The 17355-nt window shown below is 45.3% G+C and overlaps 1 protein-coding gene across 1 annotated transcript; it reads right to left on the bottom strand.

The window, feature by feature from the left end:
- Positions 1 to 1496: 1496 nt before the first annotated feature.
- LOC131974092 (nucleus accumbens-associated protein 2-like) lies at positions 1497 to 13937 on the bottom strand. Its single transcript, XM_059336238.1, has 8 exons — positions 13772 to 13937; positions 9303 to 10001; positions 7379 to 7587; positions 6938 to 7197; positions 4741 to 4917; positions 4504 to 4609; positions 3504 to 3601; positions 1497 to 2711 (listed from the first exon to the last, which is right to left on the bottom strand). The coding sequence occupies exons 2-8, from the start codon at positions 9729 to 9731 to the stop codon at positions 2038 to 2040; spliced, it is 1953 nt and encodes a 650-aa protein (XP_059192221.1). The 5' UTR covers positions 9732 to 10001; positions 13772 to 13937; the 3' UTR covers positions 1497 to 2037.
- Positions 13938 to 17355: the final 3418 nt, after the last annotated feature.

The following is a 17355-nucleotide window of genomic DNA, read 5'->3' as shown; positions in this document are numbered from 1 at the left end:
GATAAAGTACAGTGATTAGCCGAGGCGGTGACTGGGCTGCTGTGATTGGCTGAAAAGGTTTACCTGGCTTAGAATGGCGCCGTCACTGGAACTCCAGGTCCCAGCATGCAGCGCGGCGGCTGAAGGCCCGCTCTGCTGCTAGGGAGACTTCTGATCAATTCACTGATTTACAATCAATAACTGATCTTCATATTGATAAATTACATATTGATTATTGATATATATATATATATATATATATATATATATATACAGTCTATGCATCTGACACACAATATTGTTGTTGTCTTTATTTACTATTTTTACTTCATGAATTGTATATTTGTCATTGATTTGTGTCACACATATATTTTATCAAATGTATCTATTTTGTTTTATTGATTCTTATATCTTGCTTTTTTTGTGTATTGTCCAAATATTTGGAAAAAGTTGGACTTTTGCTTTGGCAATATTGATTTTTAACGTTCTTGCCAATAATGCCTCATTGAATTTAATTGATACATCTTAATGTAGACATAATCAGAAGATTAATCTATAGTAAAAATAATAAATAGTAGCCGAAATAAAGCATTAACACTACCTCAACTAACATTAACATCCTGCTTTTATATGAATATGTGTGTAATAATAATCGTTTAACATATGATTACTACTATGACTCCCTTGTTTTTAACGTATTGTACACATCCGTATAATGTATAGCAGTCTGCTTTTAGTACTGTATAATTATAGTTATAAGCACTTGTAAATATTCATAATGCTGATAGCAATAATCAGAACACATTATCAATAATTGTATGACTTATAGGGTCCAGTATCATACAAGTTAATAATTATTGGTCACATGGTTTTTGAAGGATCACAGTTTAACATAACTCTCATCTTATAACACATAATGAACATGGTGAGTATATGAAGTCCATTCTCAGGCTCAGTTATGTATAGTTGTAGCATTTATGGGTTGATACCATTTCAAGAACAGCAGAGAAAAATCCATGCTGTGATTTGGTTTCAGAAACTTTTGACATTCAGTAGATTTGTGCATTTTGTGCGATTGTAGGGCAACACTTGTGTTGTGTTGCCTGCTGAGAATCCCCTCAGCTTTTCTGTCAGACCCGATTTATGCAGCTCACAGACCGTTTAGGGACCCCTGGATGCACAAAGACTCACACACGAGGACACAATAACACATTTACTGCAGGTTATCAGCATGAAGCATCATCAAAAACCCGCCGACCAATCAGGAGTCCCTTACAGTTGTCAATATCTTGAAGTCACAACCCCCGTTTATAGAATCAAATCAACAATTTTAAACCAAACTGATCAGAAAAATGTACGTTTGTACAAACATCAGCGTGATGAGAATGACCTGAAATTAGTTTTTAGGGCCATTAACGTGGAGGGGGCGGGGCTTACAACCTGTACTGCAGTACGTCACCAGGGGGCGGGATTTATAAGTTGAGTTCAAAGCGAACAGACAGAAACAGAAACTTCAGTCTGATTATCAAGAAGCTTTATTGTCATTATCAGAGTGATTATTATCCTTATCATCATCATCATCAGTCCTGTTGCTATGGGCCTGTGTGCTGGACTGCAGGAGGCTGTTAACATGCAGCTGAGCCGAGCAGACAGACAGACAGACAGTCAGACAGACAGACAGACAGACAGACAGACAGACAGACAGAGGTAGGTCAGACAGAAAGGTAGACAAACTGGGGGCAGAGAGGTAGACAGGTGGACAGGTAGTGAGGTAGGGGACAAGTAGAGACAGACAGGTAGTCAGGAGGCCTGTCAGACAGACAGGTGGGGGCCAGGTAGAGACAGACAGGTAGCGACAGACACGTAGACAGGAGGCCTGTCAGACAGACAGGTAGAGACAGAAAGGTAGACAGGAGGCCTGTCAGACAGACAGGTAGAGACAGACAGGTAGACAGGAGGCCTGTCAGACAGGTCGACAGGAGGCCTGTCAGACAGACAGGTGGGGGACAGGTAGCTATTGTGTTATTTACATACAGGTAGGCAGATGCGATAGAAAGCTTATTGGCTGTCTTCCAGAGGCTCCGCCCCCCTCTCTTCTGTGTCAACCAACCCCCTGTGAGGAGGGGCGGGTTCTGCAGGCTGAGGGGAGGGGTGTGAGGAGGAGGAGGAGGAAGAGGAAGAGGAGACGGAGGAGGACAGGGAGAGGGGGAGGTCAGGGGGTTGTTCAGTCTGTAGCCTCCCGCCGCCATCCGCCTCGCCGCCCATCAGCGCCTCCTCCGCCAGACCCCCGCCGGCCACCCCGCCCGCCGCCCCACCTCCCCCACGTGACCCGGCGAACTGCAGGTGAGGCAGGAGGGCCGCTGGTGCCTCCTTCTCCCTCTCTCGCTCCCCCGCCGCCTCCCTCTCGCGGCGCTCTGCGTACACTGGCGCCTCCAGGCCGAGGTAGGAGGCGCTGAGCTGCCGCAGGTCCAGCTCAAAGGGGCTGCCGCTGGGTTGCACCGCTGCCACGTCTCCTCCCTGACCTCCACTACCTCCTCCTGCTCCTCCTCCTCCTGCTCCTCCTCCCCTCTTCGCCTTGCGGGGGTGGGAGGAGGCGGGGATGCTGTCGGGGAGGAGCGACTGGATCTTGGGGAGCCAACGCTTACGGACTCTTCGGGCGTTGGTGCACATGTCGGCCGCGATCACGTTCATCTCACTCTCCTTAAAGTTAGGAGCAAAGTTCTGACAGTAGACTAAGGAGGAGGAGGAGAAAGGAGGAGGAGAGGAAGAGGAAGAGAAGGAGGAGGAGGCAGAGGAGCAGGAGGAGGAGGAGAAAGGCAGAGGAGGAGTAGGAGGCGGAGAGGATGAGGAGGAGGAAAGGAGGAGAAGGAGAAGAGGATAGAGGAGGAAGAGAAGGAGAAGAGAGGAGGAGATGATGAGGAGGAGGAGGAGGAGAGAGGAGGAAGAGATGACGAGGAGAGGATGAGGAGAAGAGGAGGAGGAGAGGAGGAGGGAGGAGGAGAGGAGGAAGAGAGAGGAGGAGGAGAGAGGAGAAGATGACGAGGAGGAGGAGAGGTCGAGGAGGAGGGAGGAGAGGGAGGAAGAGAAGGAGGAGAGAGGAGGAGAGGAGGAGGAGGAGAGAGGAGGAAGAGATGACGAGGAGAGGGTGAGGAGGAGAGGAAGAGGAGGAGGAGAGAGGAGGAGAAGGAGGAGGAGAGGAGGAGGAGGAGAGAGGAGGAGATGACGTGGAGGAGGAGAGGACGAGGAGGAAAGAGAAGGAGTAGGAGAGAGAGAGAGAGAGAGAGTAGGGGGAGGAGGAGAGGAGGAGGAGGGAGGAGGAGGAGGAGGTAGGAGGAGGTGGTGGAGGAGGAGTGAGTAGCAGGAGGAGGAGGAGGAAAGAGAAGGAGGAGAGGAGGAGGAGAAGGAGGAAGAGGAGGTGGGGGAGGTGGAGGAGAAAGAAAAGTCTCAATATTTCAATATTCCAGTTACATTATGTGAAGACATAAATGTATGAGTCAGACTGTGTGTGTGTCTGTGTGTCTTACGTTTGACGGTGTTTAACACTCGGTTGTCCAGAGGCTTCCTGCTCGGATCATTGGTGGAGGAGCGGATCCCTGTCCCGCAGCTATTGGCCAGCGTGTTTCTATGGAAACCATAACAACCCAATCAGCACCTATACTGAGCTTTAGATTACCCCCCCCCCCCCCCTTGCCCTGCAGCGCTCTGAGACAACGTGACGGAGACGTTATGTAAAACAGAGAACGCTCTGGAAGGATCAGCCTGATGTCACAGCGCGCCTGATGATGTCACAGCACGGTTGATGATGTCACAGCACGGCTGATGATGTCACAGCACGCCTGATGATGTCACAGCACGCCTGATGATGTCACAAGACATCTGTCATAGGATGTCCGATGATGTCACAGGACGTCTGTCACAAGATGCCTGATGATGTCACAGTACATCTGCCATACAATGTCTGATGATGTCACACGACATCTGATGATGTCACAGCACGCCTGATGATGTCACAGGACGTCTGTCATAGCACATCTGATGATGTCACAGGACGTCTGATGATGTCACAGGACGCCTGATGATGTCACAGGACATCTGTCATAGGATGTCTGAAGATGTCACAGGACATCTGATGATGTCACAGCATGCCTCCTGATGTCACAGGACGTCTTTCATAGGACGTCTGATGATGTCACAGGAAGCTTGATGATGTCACAGGACGCCTGGTGATGTCACAGCATGCCTGATGATGTCACAGGATGCCTGATGATGTCACAGGACGCCTGATGATGTCACAGGATGCCTGATCATGTCATAGCATGCCTGATGATGTCACAGGACGTCTGAAGATGTCACAGCACGCCTGATGATGTTGCCATCCGCCCGGGGCTAACCTCAAGCACTTATGATCCAATCGCACAACGTGAATTTTTTAAACCAGGTGTGAACAGTCTGTGACATCAGGCTGAACTTCCTCGTCCAATTAAATCACTGCTCACTGATTATGTCACAGTGGTTGAAGCTCACCTGTCAAAGAAGGTCGCCAGCAGTCGTCGGAGCAGCACCTTGTGTTTGACCCCGGCACACAGGTGACAGTTCATCAGCTGACCTCGAGTCATGAAGACACCTGAACCTGCACACACACACACACACACACACTAAGTATGACTGTATAGAAGTCTATGAGAAAATGATTCCTGACCTCAGTAAACATTCTGATAATGAGTTTATGGTGTTAGATCAGGATCAAAATCAGACTCCTACCTGCCACCAGCTCCACCTTCTCCCCCGGGTCGCCCTCGGTGTACAGCGACGGGTGGCAGCGGTACCCGATCTGACTGATCAGGCTGGCGGGGAGCGCCATGTTGTCCCGGCCAACCAGCACACAGGGCCGCCGCTCGTTAGCCAGCGGCAGCGACAGCATCTCCATCTTCTCCTGGACTGGACCAGAGAGAGTCAGACAGAAACATGAGACAGAGTTCAGTGAAACTGCCTGAAGGACTGAAGGATCTGGGCTCACAAGTTCCTGCTGTGGAGGCACCTGGACCATCTTGTCACCAGGGCGCTCCCTTCAGGATGCTGAATTTGGCTGTAAAAAAGTTACACAAGTTCCTCTTGTCCCTGCTCTGATATATAGGTCAATCTCAAAAAATTTGAATATCATGAAAAAGTTCAATATTTTTTTCGTCAATCGTTTCAGAAAGTGAAATTCATACATTATATAGATTCATTACACATAGAGGGAAATATTTCAAGCCTGTTTTTCTTGTAATTTTGATGATTCTGGCTAAGAGATAATGAAAACCCAAAACTCAATGGCCCTCATTTATCAAACGGCCGTATTGCGCTCTTCGGTGTCATAAACTCTCGAGGTGAGTCTTCTGAATCGGGTATATATTAAGGCGTGGTATTTAAATGAGTTTAAATTATCCTTTTTTTTTATTGATCTTATGTATTATTCTAATTTTCTGAGACACTGAGTTTTGTGTTTTCATTATCTGTAAGCCATAATCGTCAAATTTACAAGAAACACAGGCTTGAAATATTTCTCTATGTGTAATGAATCTATATAATATATGAGTTCCACTTTCTGAAATGATTGAGAAAAAATATTGATCTTTTTCACAATATACTAATTTTTTGAGGTGTACCTGTAGGAGCTAAGAAATTCCACATGAAAAGGCGTTCTAAGAAATAGTTCCTGCAGTACAGACGAAGGACATTTTTTTCTGATCAATTCTCATCAAGTTCTTAAAACTATGTAAAGGTTCCTTCAGAAGCTCAGGAATCACCAGGGTTTGACTTCAGTTCCTGCTGGGGTCAGGACTGAAGTCAAAAAACAGTTAGAACTAGGTCAGGCTGAAGCTATTTCAGTAAGAAACATACACACAAGACACCATAGGCTTCAAAAAAGGGAACTAAGAATAATACATACAAGACACCATAGGATTAAAAAAAAGAAACTAAGAAAGGGAATGTCTGGTTTAATCATACATAAGGTGTCTAGATTTGAAATGAAATATCACAAAGTGTCCAGTATCAGTTGGCTGCTGCGTCACCACCCAAAATTCACCAATTGGGACAAGTCCAACCTCTTGTCCTTCACCCATAAGAAAACTGTTAATGAGGAACTTGTTGGTTCTGACTGGTGAGCCTGGCATGGACACAGCAGAGCCCAGCTGCTCATTGCATTTGGCTATTATTCTTTCAATAAATGGTAAACTGTGTTCAGTCGTTTTGAGTCTTTGGTAAAAAGAAAGTCTAGAACAAAAGAACCGGGCCAGAGTGAGAGAGGCTTTAAGAGCCCCGGCTCTAACAGGACCTACTGATCTACTGAAACTTCAGGCTGCTGACAGTAAACAGTGGGTCGTATCAACAGATATTTCTGTATTTATTTTCTTATATTTATTGAGTACTGCTGTTGGCTTCCTGACAAGTCTGACACAGTTTTTTAATTTGCATTTGGAACAATGTGCCTGATCTTCATGGTCCTTCAGCTGCGTTACAGACACACGAGACTGTGTGAAAGTGTCTTTTAGTTTTCAGGTTAGTTCTCTGGTTCCAGAGTTTGTGAAACTATTGGTTCAAAAAGTGTGAAGATGTTCTCTGTCTAACCAAACCATTCAACTCCAATGTGTATTCTGGGCTGTTATTATCTAACCGTCAGACTGTTTGAAGTGTCCTCGGTATGTGTGCCCTTCAGTCTTCTGGAACTTTAAACATCAACAGTTTGTTCTCTGAACCTCCGAATGCTACGTCAGGGGCTGGGGGTGGGACTATGTGACCAACAAGACCAACTGAAATGTGTATCATTCATTCATTTGATTTTTGTTTAACTGCAATGTGATTGATGTGGGCAAGCACTTTAACATTAGGGCTACCATTAGCTTACAACAAAGTCCAACATTAACATGTTAGTTGAGTGTTAATCAGAATGCGTTGGGCCTCCACAGTGACTTACTGTAGGGGTTTCCAGGGTGTCCATAGATGTGTTGGTAGAGTCCAGAGGGGACTGTGTTCCCGTAGTAGTCCTCCTCCAGCTCCTCCTCGGTGGCGGGGTGAGATGGAGGCGAGTCCGTGGGGAGGCTGGAGCCCCCTGGACTGGAGCGCCCCCCGTTTGCCAGCAGGTAGGACTGCAGCCCTGGAACCAGACCTCCACCTGCGCCCAGGTAACACAGAGCACTGCTCCTGGAGGACTGCAGGTTCTCAGACACATCCCCTCTGAGGACAGAACCACAGGGACAAGATGGATTTAAAATACCACAAATGAGAGTTGTTTTCTAGCTTTATAATGAGTTCTGTTTGTTGGACGATGTCTGCACAGTGCTCTTGTACGCTTGTTGGTTTTTGGTTGGTCATTAATTTGGGGTTTGGATCTCTGTGGTCCTCAGGTTGGTCTCACCTGGCTTCCTCTGCTCCTCGCTCTGCTCCTCCTCCGTTCTCCTCGGCTGGAGGCGTGTCGGCTCTCTCCTGTTTGATGCGGCTGACAGCGAGCAGCAGCTCCTCGGGGCTGAGCGCTGGCTGGCCCGGGCTCGCCTCCTGCAGCTGGGCGTTGCTGTGCTGCGGGACCGCCACGGCATCAAAGCCGCCAAGCTCATCCGCCGCGGTCGTCTGCAACATCAGAGTGTTAACATCAAGTTAACAATGATAAAAGGTTGTTGAAACTTATCTTCAGAACTTACAGATTAAAACCGACCATCATCATGACGGGCTGTTAAAACTTTATTGATAGCATGACCTAATGATGTCAGCAGTGTATTTCCACCGTCAGCTTCCTCTAAAGTTCAGTTTGTTTGATGATGATAGAACGAGTAAAACCAGAAATCAGTTAAAATATATTCAGTATAAATATAGAACTAAATGTTCTTCTCATTACATTTGAACCAACGTTTATAATTCTTCACTGAGAGTTAAAACATAATTTTCAGAGGGTGAATTACTTGTTGAAAACGATGTTCAGCTGTTATGTGATCTAAAACCACTAAAACACATTAATGTTTCCATATAACTGTAACTTAGCTAAACACAAAGTTAAGCAGCAAATAAGTCAAACTGACTATATGAGTTCACTGTTAGCAACATTAGCTAGCTATGCTAATGCCGTAAACTGATATTATTGTGTTGAGTTTTTTGCAGCTAACTAGCAAGCTAAACACATGTTCAGGTGCAGCTAACGTTAGCTACACAATGCTACACAATGGCTGAGAGAACAATACAAACAGAAACAATGTCATATAAAGAACAACAGTACATGTAACAAGTTTTATGGAATAATGTCAGCTAACGTTAACGCTAGTTTGCTAACGAAATTAGCATAGCTAGCTACGGTAGCTAACGTTAGCTAACTTGCGGTTTAGTAAAAGTTCATCAACATGTTACAGCACAAATATAAGTTCTGTTCCCTTTATGCTCCACAACTAAACTAAACTTAAATCATTTTATGGTGAGAATAGAGGATCAGCTGATTCACAGTCAGAACTACTTGTTCAATACAATAATGTGGTGGAGGTCGTGACGTTTATTCAAACTACTGAACACGTGCTACATCACTTCCTCTCTGAGCTTGGACCGAAGGGTCCAGCAGAAGATATGTTTATGTTTATGTTCATGTTCATATTAATGTGTCTGGTCTGTTTGTTACGGTGGCCCTGAGGGCTCACAGCGCTGCAACTTAAAAACACATGCAAATACACAAAACACAATCAAATTGAGAAAACATCTTCATCAATTTGACAACACGAGCGCAGCATTTAGAAAAGCTGCAAAGACCACAACACAACAGAAGTGTTTCTAGAGGACACTTAAAAGTGATGTACATGCCGGGACCCGCTTGATATTATCACATTATTTCAAGATAATGATAATTTAACGTAAGTGGCTGATCATAGCATGCTAACGTTAGCCGGCAATCAATAGGGTGCTAGCGTTAGCGGGCTAGCAAGACCAAGACCGACCTGGTAACTAAAACTTGATTCATTCATTTATTTGATCTGTTTAACTCTGCAGTGTGATTGATACAGGCTAGCGGGCTAACGATATATATCACGTTATTACATGAAATTATCATTATCTTGAAATAACATGATAATATCAGAAGCGTGTCCAGACGTATTCATCACATTTCCTCTGGAAACACTTCTGTTGTGTTGTGGTCTTTGCAACATGTTTTCTAAATGCTGCTGTTGTGTTGTCAAATTGATGAAGATGTTTTCTCAGTTTGCTTGTGTTTTGTGAATTTGCATGTGTTTTTAAGTTGCAGTTGCTGTGAGCTGTCGTAGTTTGTGGTCGACCTGCATTAACGTCTGTGTGGGCGTGGCCTAACCCACCTGTGAGTCACAGCAGAGTGGTGAGGAGGAGGACGAGGCCTTCATCATCATCAGCTCCATGCCTCTCTCCACGATGTTCTGGATCTGCAGGTAGCCGGCCGTGTACATCAGCACCAGCTGCTCGCTGGCTGCCATGCTGAGGCGCCCTGTGTAGCAGAAGGCCAGAATCTGCTGGAAACATGCCGGTGTCACCGAGGACGGCAGCTCGAACACGGCCTGAGAGGAGGATGAGGAGTCGGCCGCCGAGCTGAACAGGTCTCTGAAGTAGAGCGAGGAGGCGGCGAGCACGGCGCGGTGCGCCTTGAAGGCCTGGCCCTGCACCAGGATGGACACGTCGCAGTAGTGGCCCAGCAGCCGCTGGTCGTTCAGGCTGCCCAGCACACTGCTGCCGAAGTCGGGGATCTCTACCTGGAGCAGCCCGTCCGACATAATGAGGGGGCAGGACAGGAAGTGACGGTCCTGAGAGAGACTGGCAGGGGAGGAGGGCGTCGGCTCGGAGCGTTTAGGTGTTGGGGATCCTGAAGATTTCACCTCCGAAATATTTCAGATCCATGTTGGTGTGGAGGAACGCAGAGGTCAGAGGTCGGGGCCGACGGAGCGCGGGCAGCGGTGGTGTTCAGGTCAGAGGCGTTCAGGTGGGAGGCGTGGAGCGTTCAGCTGCCGATCATCAGGACAACGGTTGGCTCAGCACAGAGACAGCTGCAGCACAAGAGGGAGGAGACGGTTAATGTTTCACACCTGCTCTACCTGAGAAACAACATCACACCTGAGACGCTCCAACACCACCTCCTCCTCCTCTTATTTATTGATTAAATTAGAATTATATACAAATCAAAAAACAACTTTGACAGACCATATAAAGAAAACTGTCTTCCGTTGAAAACATGATTATAAAACGATCAAACAGAGTCTAATCTTTGAAATGAAGCTTTCATTCTTCTAAATTACATTAAACATGATATTTATTTGCTTCTCTCTGACTGAACAGTGCAGCTCAGACACACAGAGTCACATGTGACTCATCAGACTGAAGCAGGGTCGCGATGACATCACTGCATTGTTCTCCGTCTTTCATGATCTGACCTCATGCTTTCATTCGTTCAGTTGCCTCTTCTATCTCAGACCGTCTGCTGTCTGTGTGCGGCTGAGTCCTGATTGATCAATTCCTCAGTGTCGGAGCACATGGCTGAATATCTATAGACATCATGTGGCTGTGACATCACAGGTTCCTCAGACCAACCCGGCAGGTCAGTGATGTGGTGCTGAGTCAGCCTGAGGAGCCACATCCTGGAGTTCACTGAAGATGGTGTTAAGCCCAGCCCAGATTTATGGTTTTACTGGCTAAAGTTGAAAGAGGGACAGTTCGGGACTGTGGACATTAAGTGTAGAGGATGCAGAGCTGTCAGCTGACTCTCTGAGCTCCAGTGTCGATCGTAGAATAGAAGGTTCTGACAGCAGCAGAGTCACAGACTACAGAGACTTGTGTTCACTCAAAAACCTATAGAACCAACTTAATTTGGCATGGTTTGTTTCTTGAAAAAGCCAGAAATACAATAAAGACAGTTGGTAGACCTGAAGGAACTTTCTCATAGTTCTAAAAACTTGTAGCACACAGTCTTCCTTTATCTGAAAAGGAAACAAACAACTATAGTTTCAGTATTTGAGACTATGAGGTCGCCCCACCAATTGTACATTGGACGTATAAGAAAGACTTGCAACAAAAGATTGATCTAAGAAGTTTCGGAATTTGGTTGGGTTAAGATTGGACGCCATGAGACACTGCTTCACATGGAAACCTCAACTAAAGGCATATGCTATTATCAGGAAGTCAGATAGAAGATCTTCACATTTACTGCTTGGAGAAGAAGGCTTTGCTCTTCTCGACGTCAGGGGCGATGGTGTCACTTCCTTCTCATAGTTCTAGTTAATTGTGAGTGAAAACAACAGAGAGCTCAGGTCTTAACTGAGAATTATGTGACAGAGAAAACACAACCAGACTTTGACTTGCCAGCCGCCGGCCTGCTCATGTCAGTGTTTCTACAACAGCTGAAGGTTTGAAGTTCTCAGAGCATCCAGAAGGAGTTTCCTCTGGACCGGGTCTGAGCTCAGCCTGAGAGAGGAGCCGGTCCAGGGGGATCGCAGGGCAGCAGCTCCAGGCCCTGGCTCGTCCTGGAACCAGCTGCAGAGGTCTGACTTCTCTTCTGTCCTGGGAACGCCTCGATGTTCTGCAAAACGCTACAGAGGAGAGGGATGTGGGGATGACCTTGCTCAGACTGCTGTCCTGGCGACCCGGCCGCAGACAAAAGGCAGGAAGTGGCCGGATGAATGCATAAGTAATATATGTATTCTCCAGTTGAATGTTGCAGCATGTTTTTTTGCAGACGATGACGTCCTGTTTGTCTTCATCTCACCAGGAAACACAACAGGATTTCTTCTAAACTTCAAATCCTCTTCATAATCTCAGGAATGTCAAAACGTTTTGCTTTTTAAGGACATTTATGTTTGAATTCAACTTTTTTCCGACGCTTTAATGCCATTTCTTCTTTCAGTCCCTTTACATCACAGTTCAGCTTCCAACTTTTCCAACATTTTTTAACAAGCTGTTTGAAGAAACACATCAGTCTCCAGGACTTTCAGTGGCGTGTTCAAACCTCTCCACAATTCTTTCATGTTTCTGTATTTTCAGCTGTCAGCGTTCACAAACACTGTCTCCAGGAAGATCAGCAGCAGCAGCTTTCTGATGGGCAGACACACTGATCCACGATCAGACCTTAGGCCCAGTACAGGTGGATCCGGGAGAGTTCAGTCCAACAGACTCTGGTCCAGTCAAACACAGTCCAGTAGAGTCCAGTAGAATCCTGTAATGTCTAATAAATTACAGCAATGTATTCTCATGAAGGAGTTCGTTTGATTGCGATTTGTTCCATATGTGATGAGTGCTGCACAGGACAACTTCGATTTTACGGTTCGTCACGATTTTAAGCACGTTGATGCTGAAAAACTGTTACATTTAAAACCACTTCCTGAAACTGAGGAAGAAGAACGTGTTAGGCTAAAAAAACTGGACTTCTTGTCAAAACTTCCATCAACGTGACATGAACACTGTCCTTCACCCGTCCTCCACCCTTCCCTCCCTCCCGCTGGACAGGACAAGCTTTTAACAACTCGTTGCTCCGTTAGCGTCAAATTTTGTGTTATAAACCAAAGAATTTCAGCACGTTACTTTTAGTAAGAAAATTGGATTCGTTTGACATCTGATTGATGATGATGCTGGACAAACCCAGTACAGTTTGTCACGATTGTTACTTTCAACATGGTACTGATCACTTCCTAAGGTTAGGAAAAGATAACAAATAAGACACAAAGTGGCTCGCCCGTCCTTCACCCGTCCCCCCCACCCGCCTGACAGGACAAACTTTTAACGTCTTGTTGCTTCGTTAGCATCAAAATTTTGTGGGAAACCAAAGACTTCCAGTACAGCCTGATCTGTTGGATATATAATGAGCGATGATGCAGGACGAAGACAGTTGTAAGGTCATGATAAACAAGTTGTTGTTTTTTTTGATGAAAGACTGATGTTTAAAACCACTTCCCTTAGGAAAAAAGAACAAAAACTGGACTTCTGGACAAAACTTCCATCAATGGGGCACAAACCTGGCTCGCCTGTCCCCCACCCATCCTCCACCTGTCCCCCATCCGTCCCTCACTCCAGGCAGACAAACTTTTAATGTCTAGTTGCTTCGTCAGCATCAAAAGTTTGTGGGAAACTTACAAATTCCATTGCGTTACTTTTCTAATCATACAAATCAATCAAACAGTTTGGTGCTGACGAGTCCAAGACAGTACAGAGGAACAGAATCAAGTCCAGTCCAACACAGTCTCCGCCGGTCTAACACAGTACAGTAGAGTCCAATACAGTAAAGTCTAGTACAGTAGAGTCCAGTACAGTAAAATCTAGTACAGTACAGTCCAATACAGTACAGTCCAGTGCAGTAGAGTCCAATACAGTAGAGTTCAATACAGTAAAGTCTAGTACAGTGGAGTCCAATGCAGTAAAGTCCAGTACAGTAGAGTCCCGTACAGTAGAGTCCAGTACAGTACAGTCCAGGTGAGTTGAGTCTGTGGACGAGTTCAGTTCAGTTCAGTGTTATTGTTGTTTACAGTGCAGCTGCAGCAGAGAGACAGACAGTCTGAGCAGACAGACAGCTGAGACAGGCAGACAGACAGGCAGCAGGCAGAAAGACAGTTTAAAGACACAGACAGATAGACCGACCGACAGACAGACAGGCAGACAGACAGCAGAGAGAGAGACAGACAGACAGACAGATGAGGAGACAGACGGACAGTTAAAAAAGAAACAGACAGAAACAGTGTCAGAGTGCAGAGACAGACAGACAGACAGAGAGACAGTTAGAGGGTGTGAGAGAGGCAGACAGACAGGCAGATAGAGAGACAGACAGGTGTTTCACCTCCTCTCTGCTCCTCTTCCTCCTCAGCTTCTCCTCCATGCAGCAGGCAGGACGGCTGGCTGGCTGGCTGGCTGGGAGAGGTTTTCTTCTTTTCCTCCGCTCAGTCAACGCATCGTCTGCTGTGACACAGGAGGGGGGGGGCAGACAGCCGAGGAGGAGGAGGAGGAGGAGAGGAGGAGGAGGAGAGGAGGAGGAGGAGGAGGAGAGGAGGAGTCATCTGAGGACAGCCAGGGAGCTAATGCGGCTAACTGCCCTGCAGAGGACGAGAGAGGGAGAGAGAGAGGGAGAGAGACACAGAGGCAGAGTGAGGAGAGAGGGGCGAGCGAGCATGCATCATCTGCTGCTACAGACTGCAAGGTTGAATATTAATACACACACACACACACACACACACACACACACACACACACCTGTACACACACACACACACACACACACACACACACACACACACTCCAACACGGGACACTGATGTGTGTGTTCAAGTGTGTGTTTCAAAGTGTGTGTGTGTGTGTGTGTTCAAGTGTGTGTTTCAAAGTGTGTGTGTGTGTGTGTGTGTGGCATGACTTGGCCAAATGCACAGCGCTGCATTGCAGTGCCGAGGCTGAGTTGGCATGCCGAGTACATAGTGTGCATACTGCGACTGTGTGCCAGGCTGAGACACACACACACACACACACACACACACACACACACAGCAGCTTTCTGCAGCCTCAGCTTCCATCATCACATATAGTTCAGAATAGTTTCTAACACGAGAGAGAGACAGCCTGTCTGTCTGTCTGCACTAACTGTCTGTCTGTCTGTCTGTCTCTAAACAAACACAGACAGACAGGCAGACAGATAGACAGGCAGACAGACAGACAGGCAGGTTCCGTGTCTGTATTTAAAGTTCTCCATCCAATATTAAAGAGAAAGAGACGGGTGGGCGGATGTTGGACGGGTGAGGGAGGGAGGAGGGTGTGAAGCTAAATCAGGACCAGTACAGTAACTGAGCATCCAGCTGTGTGTGTGTGTGTGTGTGTGTGTGTGTCTGTGTGTGATATCATGTCTCACACAAACACACACACAGACACACACACACACACACACACACATACACACACACACACACACACAGACACACACACAGGGTGCAGGTTTGGTTTCAGAAGAGTGTGGGATTAAACACCAGTCTGACCTCGTCACCTCCAACTGGTCTCAACAGGTGAACCTTCTCCTCACACAGATGTTATTATGCTAATGAGCTGGGCGGGGCCGAGTCTGTCGTCATGGCGCCCCCTCAGAGGCCAGATGGCGTCACAGTGACATCACTTATCACTCTGCAGCTGAGATGAGCCTGACTCGCCAAAAAAACGTCCCTCGACCCTCTGACTCTGACTCTACCTGGTGATGACGTCACAGATTTAGAAATGTCTTCTCTTGGCTGGAGGAAAGTTTTACAAACATAAAACCTTCATGGATCAAAAATTCATAAGAGAATAAGAGACATAACTGAGTCTGTTTGCAGTTTAACAGACGTCTCTACCTGCTACAGATAATTCCACTCTCACATCACGCAGACTAAACACCCTCAAAGTCTCTGACCCTCAAAGTCTCTACCACAGCTCCCATAGACTCCTATGAGAGTCTCTACCACAGCTCCCATAGACTCCTATGAGAGTCTCTACCACAGCTCCCATAGACTCCTATGAGAGTCTCTACCACAGCTCCCATTGACTCCTACGAGAGTCTCTACCACAGCTCCCATAGACTCCTATGAGAGTCTCAGGACATGGTAAGGTTTACTGCTGGAACAAAAACCTTTGGTTTGATTGAATTTGTGCTCGGTCGGCATTTCTCGAAGGTCAGGGCCAAACAGTTCCTGGTTCGGCTCTAAAAGACATTTTAAAGAGAAAATAAATGATGTAAATGCTGGAAATGAAGTAGAAGGACAACGTGACTACTGAAAGTGACATAGTTCAGTAAAAACGTGATGCAGGAAGTTAAGAGATGTTTGAATCACATGCTGCACTTTGGTAAAACATGGACACCAACATTGCTCTAATGGGGAACAGTTAATCTGTCTTTTAAAAAAGATGTAAACTGACCACAAAAAAAAAAAAATTGTGGTCAGTTTACTTTTTTTTCTGTAATTTTTTAATTAATCTGTTTTGGTCAATTTTCCTCTTATTTTTTGTCAATTTACATCTTTTTTGGATCAATTTACGTCTTTTTTGGATCAATTTACATCTTTTTTGGGTCAATTTCACATTTTTGGTCAATGTACGTCTTCTTTTGGTAAATTTACGACTTTTTTGTCAATTTACTCCTTTTTGGTCAATTTACGTAGTTTTTTTAACTCAATTTACGTAGTTTTTTTGGTCAATTTACATAGTTTTTTTGGTCAATTTACGCCTTTTTTGGTCAATTTACGTCTTTTTTATATTTCATGCCTTTGTGTCAGTTTACATTTTTTGGGGGTGAATTTACGTCTTTTTCGGTCATTTTTTTTGTTAATTTACATCTTTTTTGTCATTGTATGTCTTATTTTGTCATTTTACGTAATTTTTTGGTCAATTATCTTTTTTTTTGTCAATTTATGTCTTTTTTTTGTCAATTCACGTTTTTTTTTTGTCAATTTACGTAGTTTTTTTGGTCAATTTACAATAAGAAACTTTAAGTTTCAATTTACAATAAGAAACTTTTTTTTGGTCATTTTGTGTCTTTTTTTCCCCAGTGAATGTCCCCTCCTCACTGACTCTTTATACTCTGAATCCCTGCGGCCTCTAGAGGAGACGTAGAAGACGGAGATCTGATGTGTTTCACTTTCCTGTGTTTAAATAAAATAATGTTATCAGTGGTTTAACTCATTATGAATTAGATGATTTAAACACAAATGTTTAAAATTTAGAGCTAATAAAAATAAATTATATTTTTCGTTTTGGTGGAATGTAGAGCAAATAAAACAAGACAAGATCACCGTGATTATCAGCTTGGTGTCTAAGATAATATTAGCTTGTCACTCTGTGTAGCACCAACGTTAGCTCAGCTCAGCATCAGATGGAGTGAAAACTAACTGATGAAGCAAATATAGCAGACAGCTTTCTGCTCTCACACTCTGTGTTGTGTTGTGTAGGAATAAATGAGACATAGCTGAGTATCTGTGGGGTTTATTCTTCACAGGAAAAATGGAAAAACACAGGCGTTACATACAGGAGCCACACAGCCACTCTGCACCTCAAAGTTTTGTTTAGGGAAAACAAATAAACAAAATTAAATTAAAAAATGTTTACTCGGCTACGCAAAGAGGACGAAGCTGAACATCATGAACCTGACACAGCTAGGCTAATGTTAGCAGGCTGGCTAATGTTAGTTGACTGGCTAATGTAAGCTGACTGGCTAATGTTAGTTGACTGGCTAATGTTAGCTGGCTGGCTAATGTTAGTTGGCTAGCTAATGTTAGTTGACTGGCTAATGTTAGCTGACTGGCTAAAGTTATCTGACTGGCTAATGTTAGTTGACTGGCTAATGTTAGCTGACTGGCTGAAGTTATCTGACTGGCTAATGTTAGCTGATTGGCTAATGTTAGTTGACTGCTAATG

This window comes from Centropristis striata, chromosome 7 (genome assembly GCF_030273125.1).
Source record: "Centropristis striata isolate RG_2023a ecotype Rhode Island chromosome 7, C.striata_1.0, whole genome shotgun sequence".
Lineage (NCBI taxonomy): Eukaryota > Metazoa > Chordata > Actinopteri > Perciformes > Serranidae > Centropristis > Centropristis striata.
This window is presented reverse-complemented; position numbering and strand designations above follow the sequence as displayed.

Excerpts from the sequence above, each read along its gene's own strand:
- LOC131974092 (XM_059336238.1), bottom strand. The coding sequence starts at position 9,731 with ATGTCGGACGGGCTGCTCCAGGTAGAGATCCCCGACTTCGGCAGCAGT. Across the intron at positions 4,918-6,937 it reads ACACCCTGGAAACCCCTACA|TCCAGGAGAAGATGGAGATG; the intron begins GTAAGTCACTGT and ends TCTCTGGTCCAG. Across the intron at positions 3,602-4,503 it reads CTGGCGACCTTCTTTGACAG|AAACACGCTGGCCAATAGCT; the intron begins GTGAGCTTCAAC and ends TGGTTTCCATAG.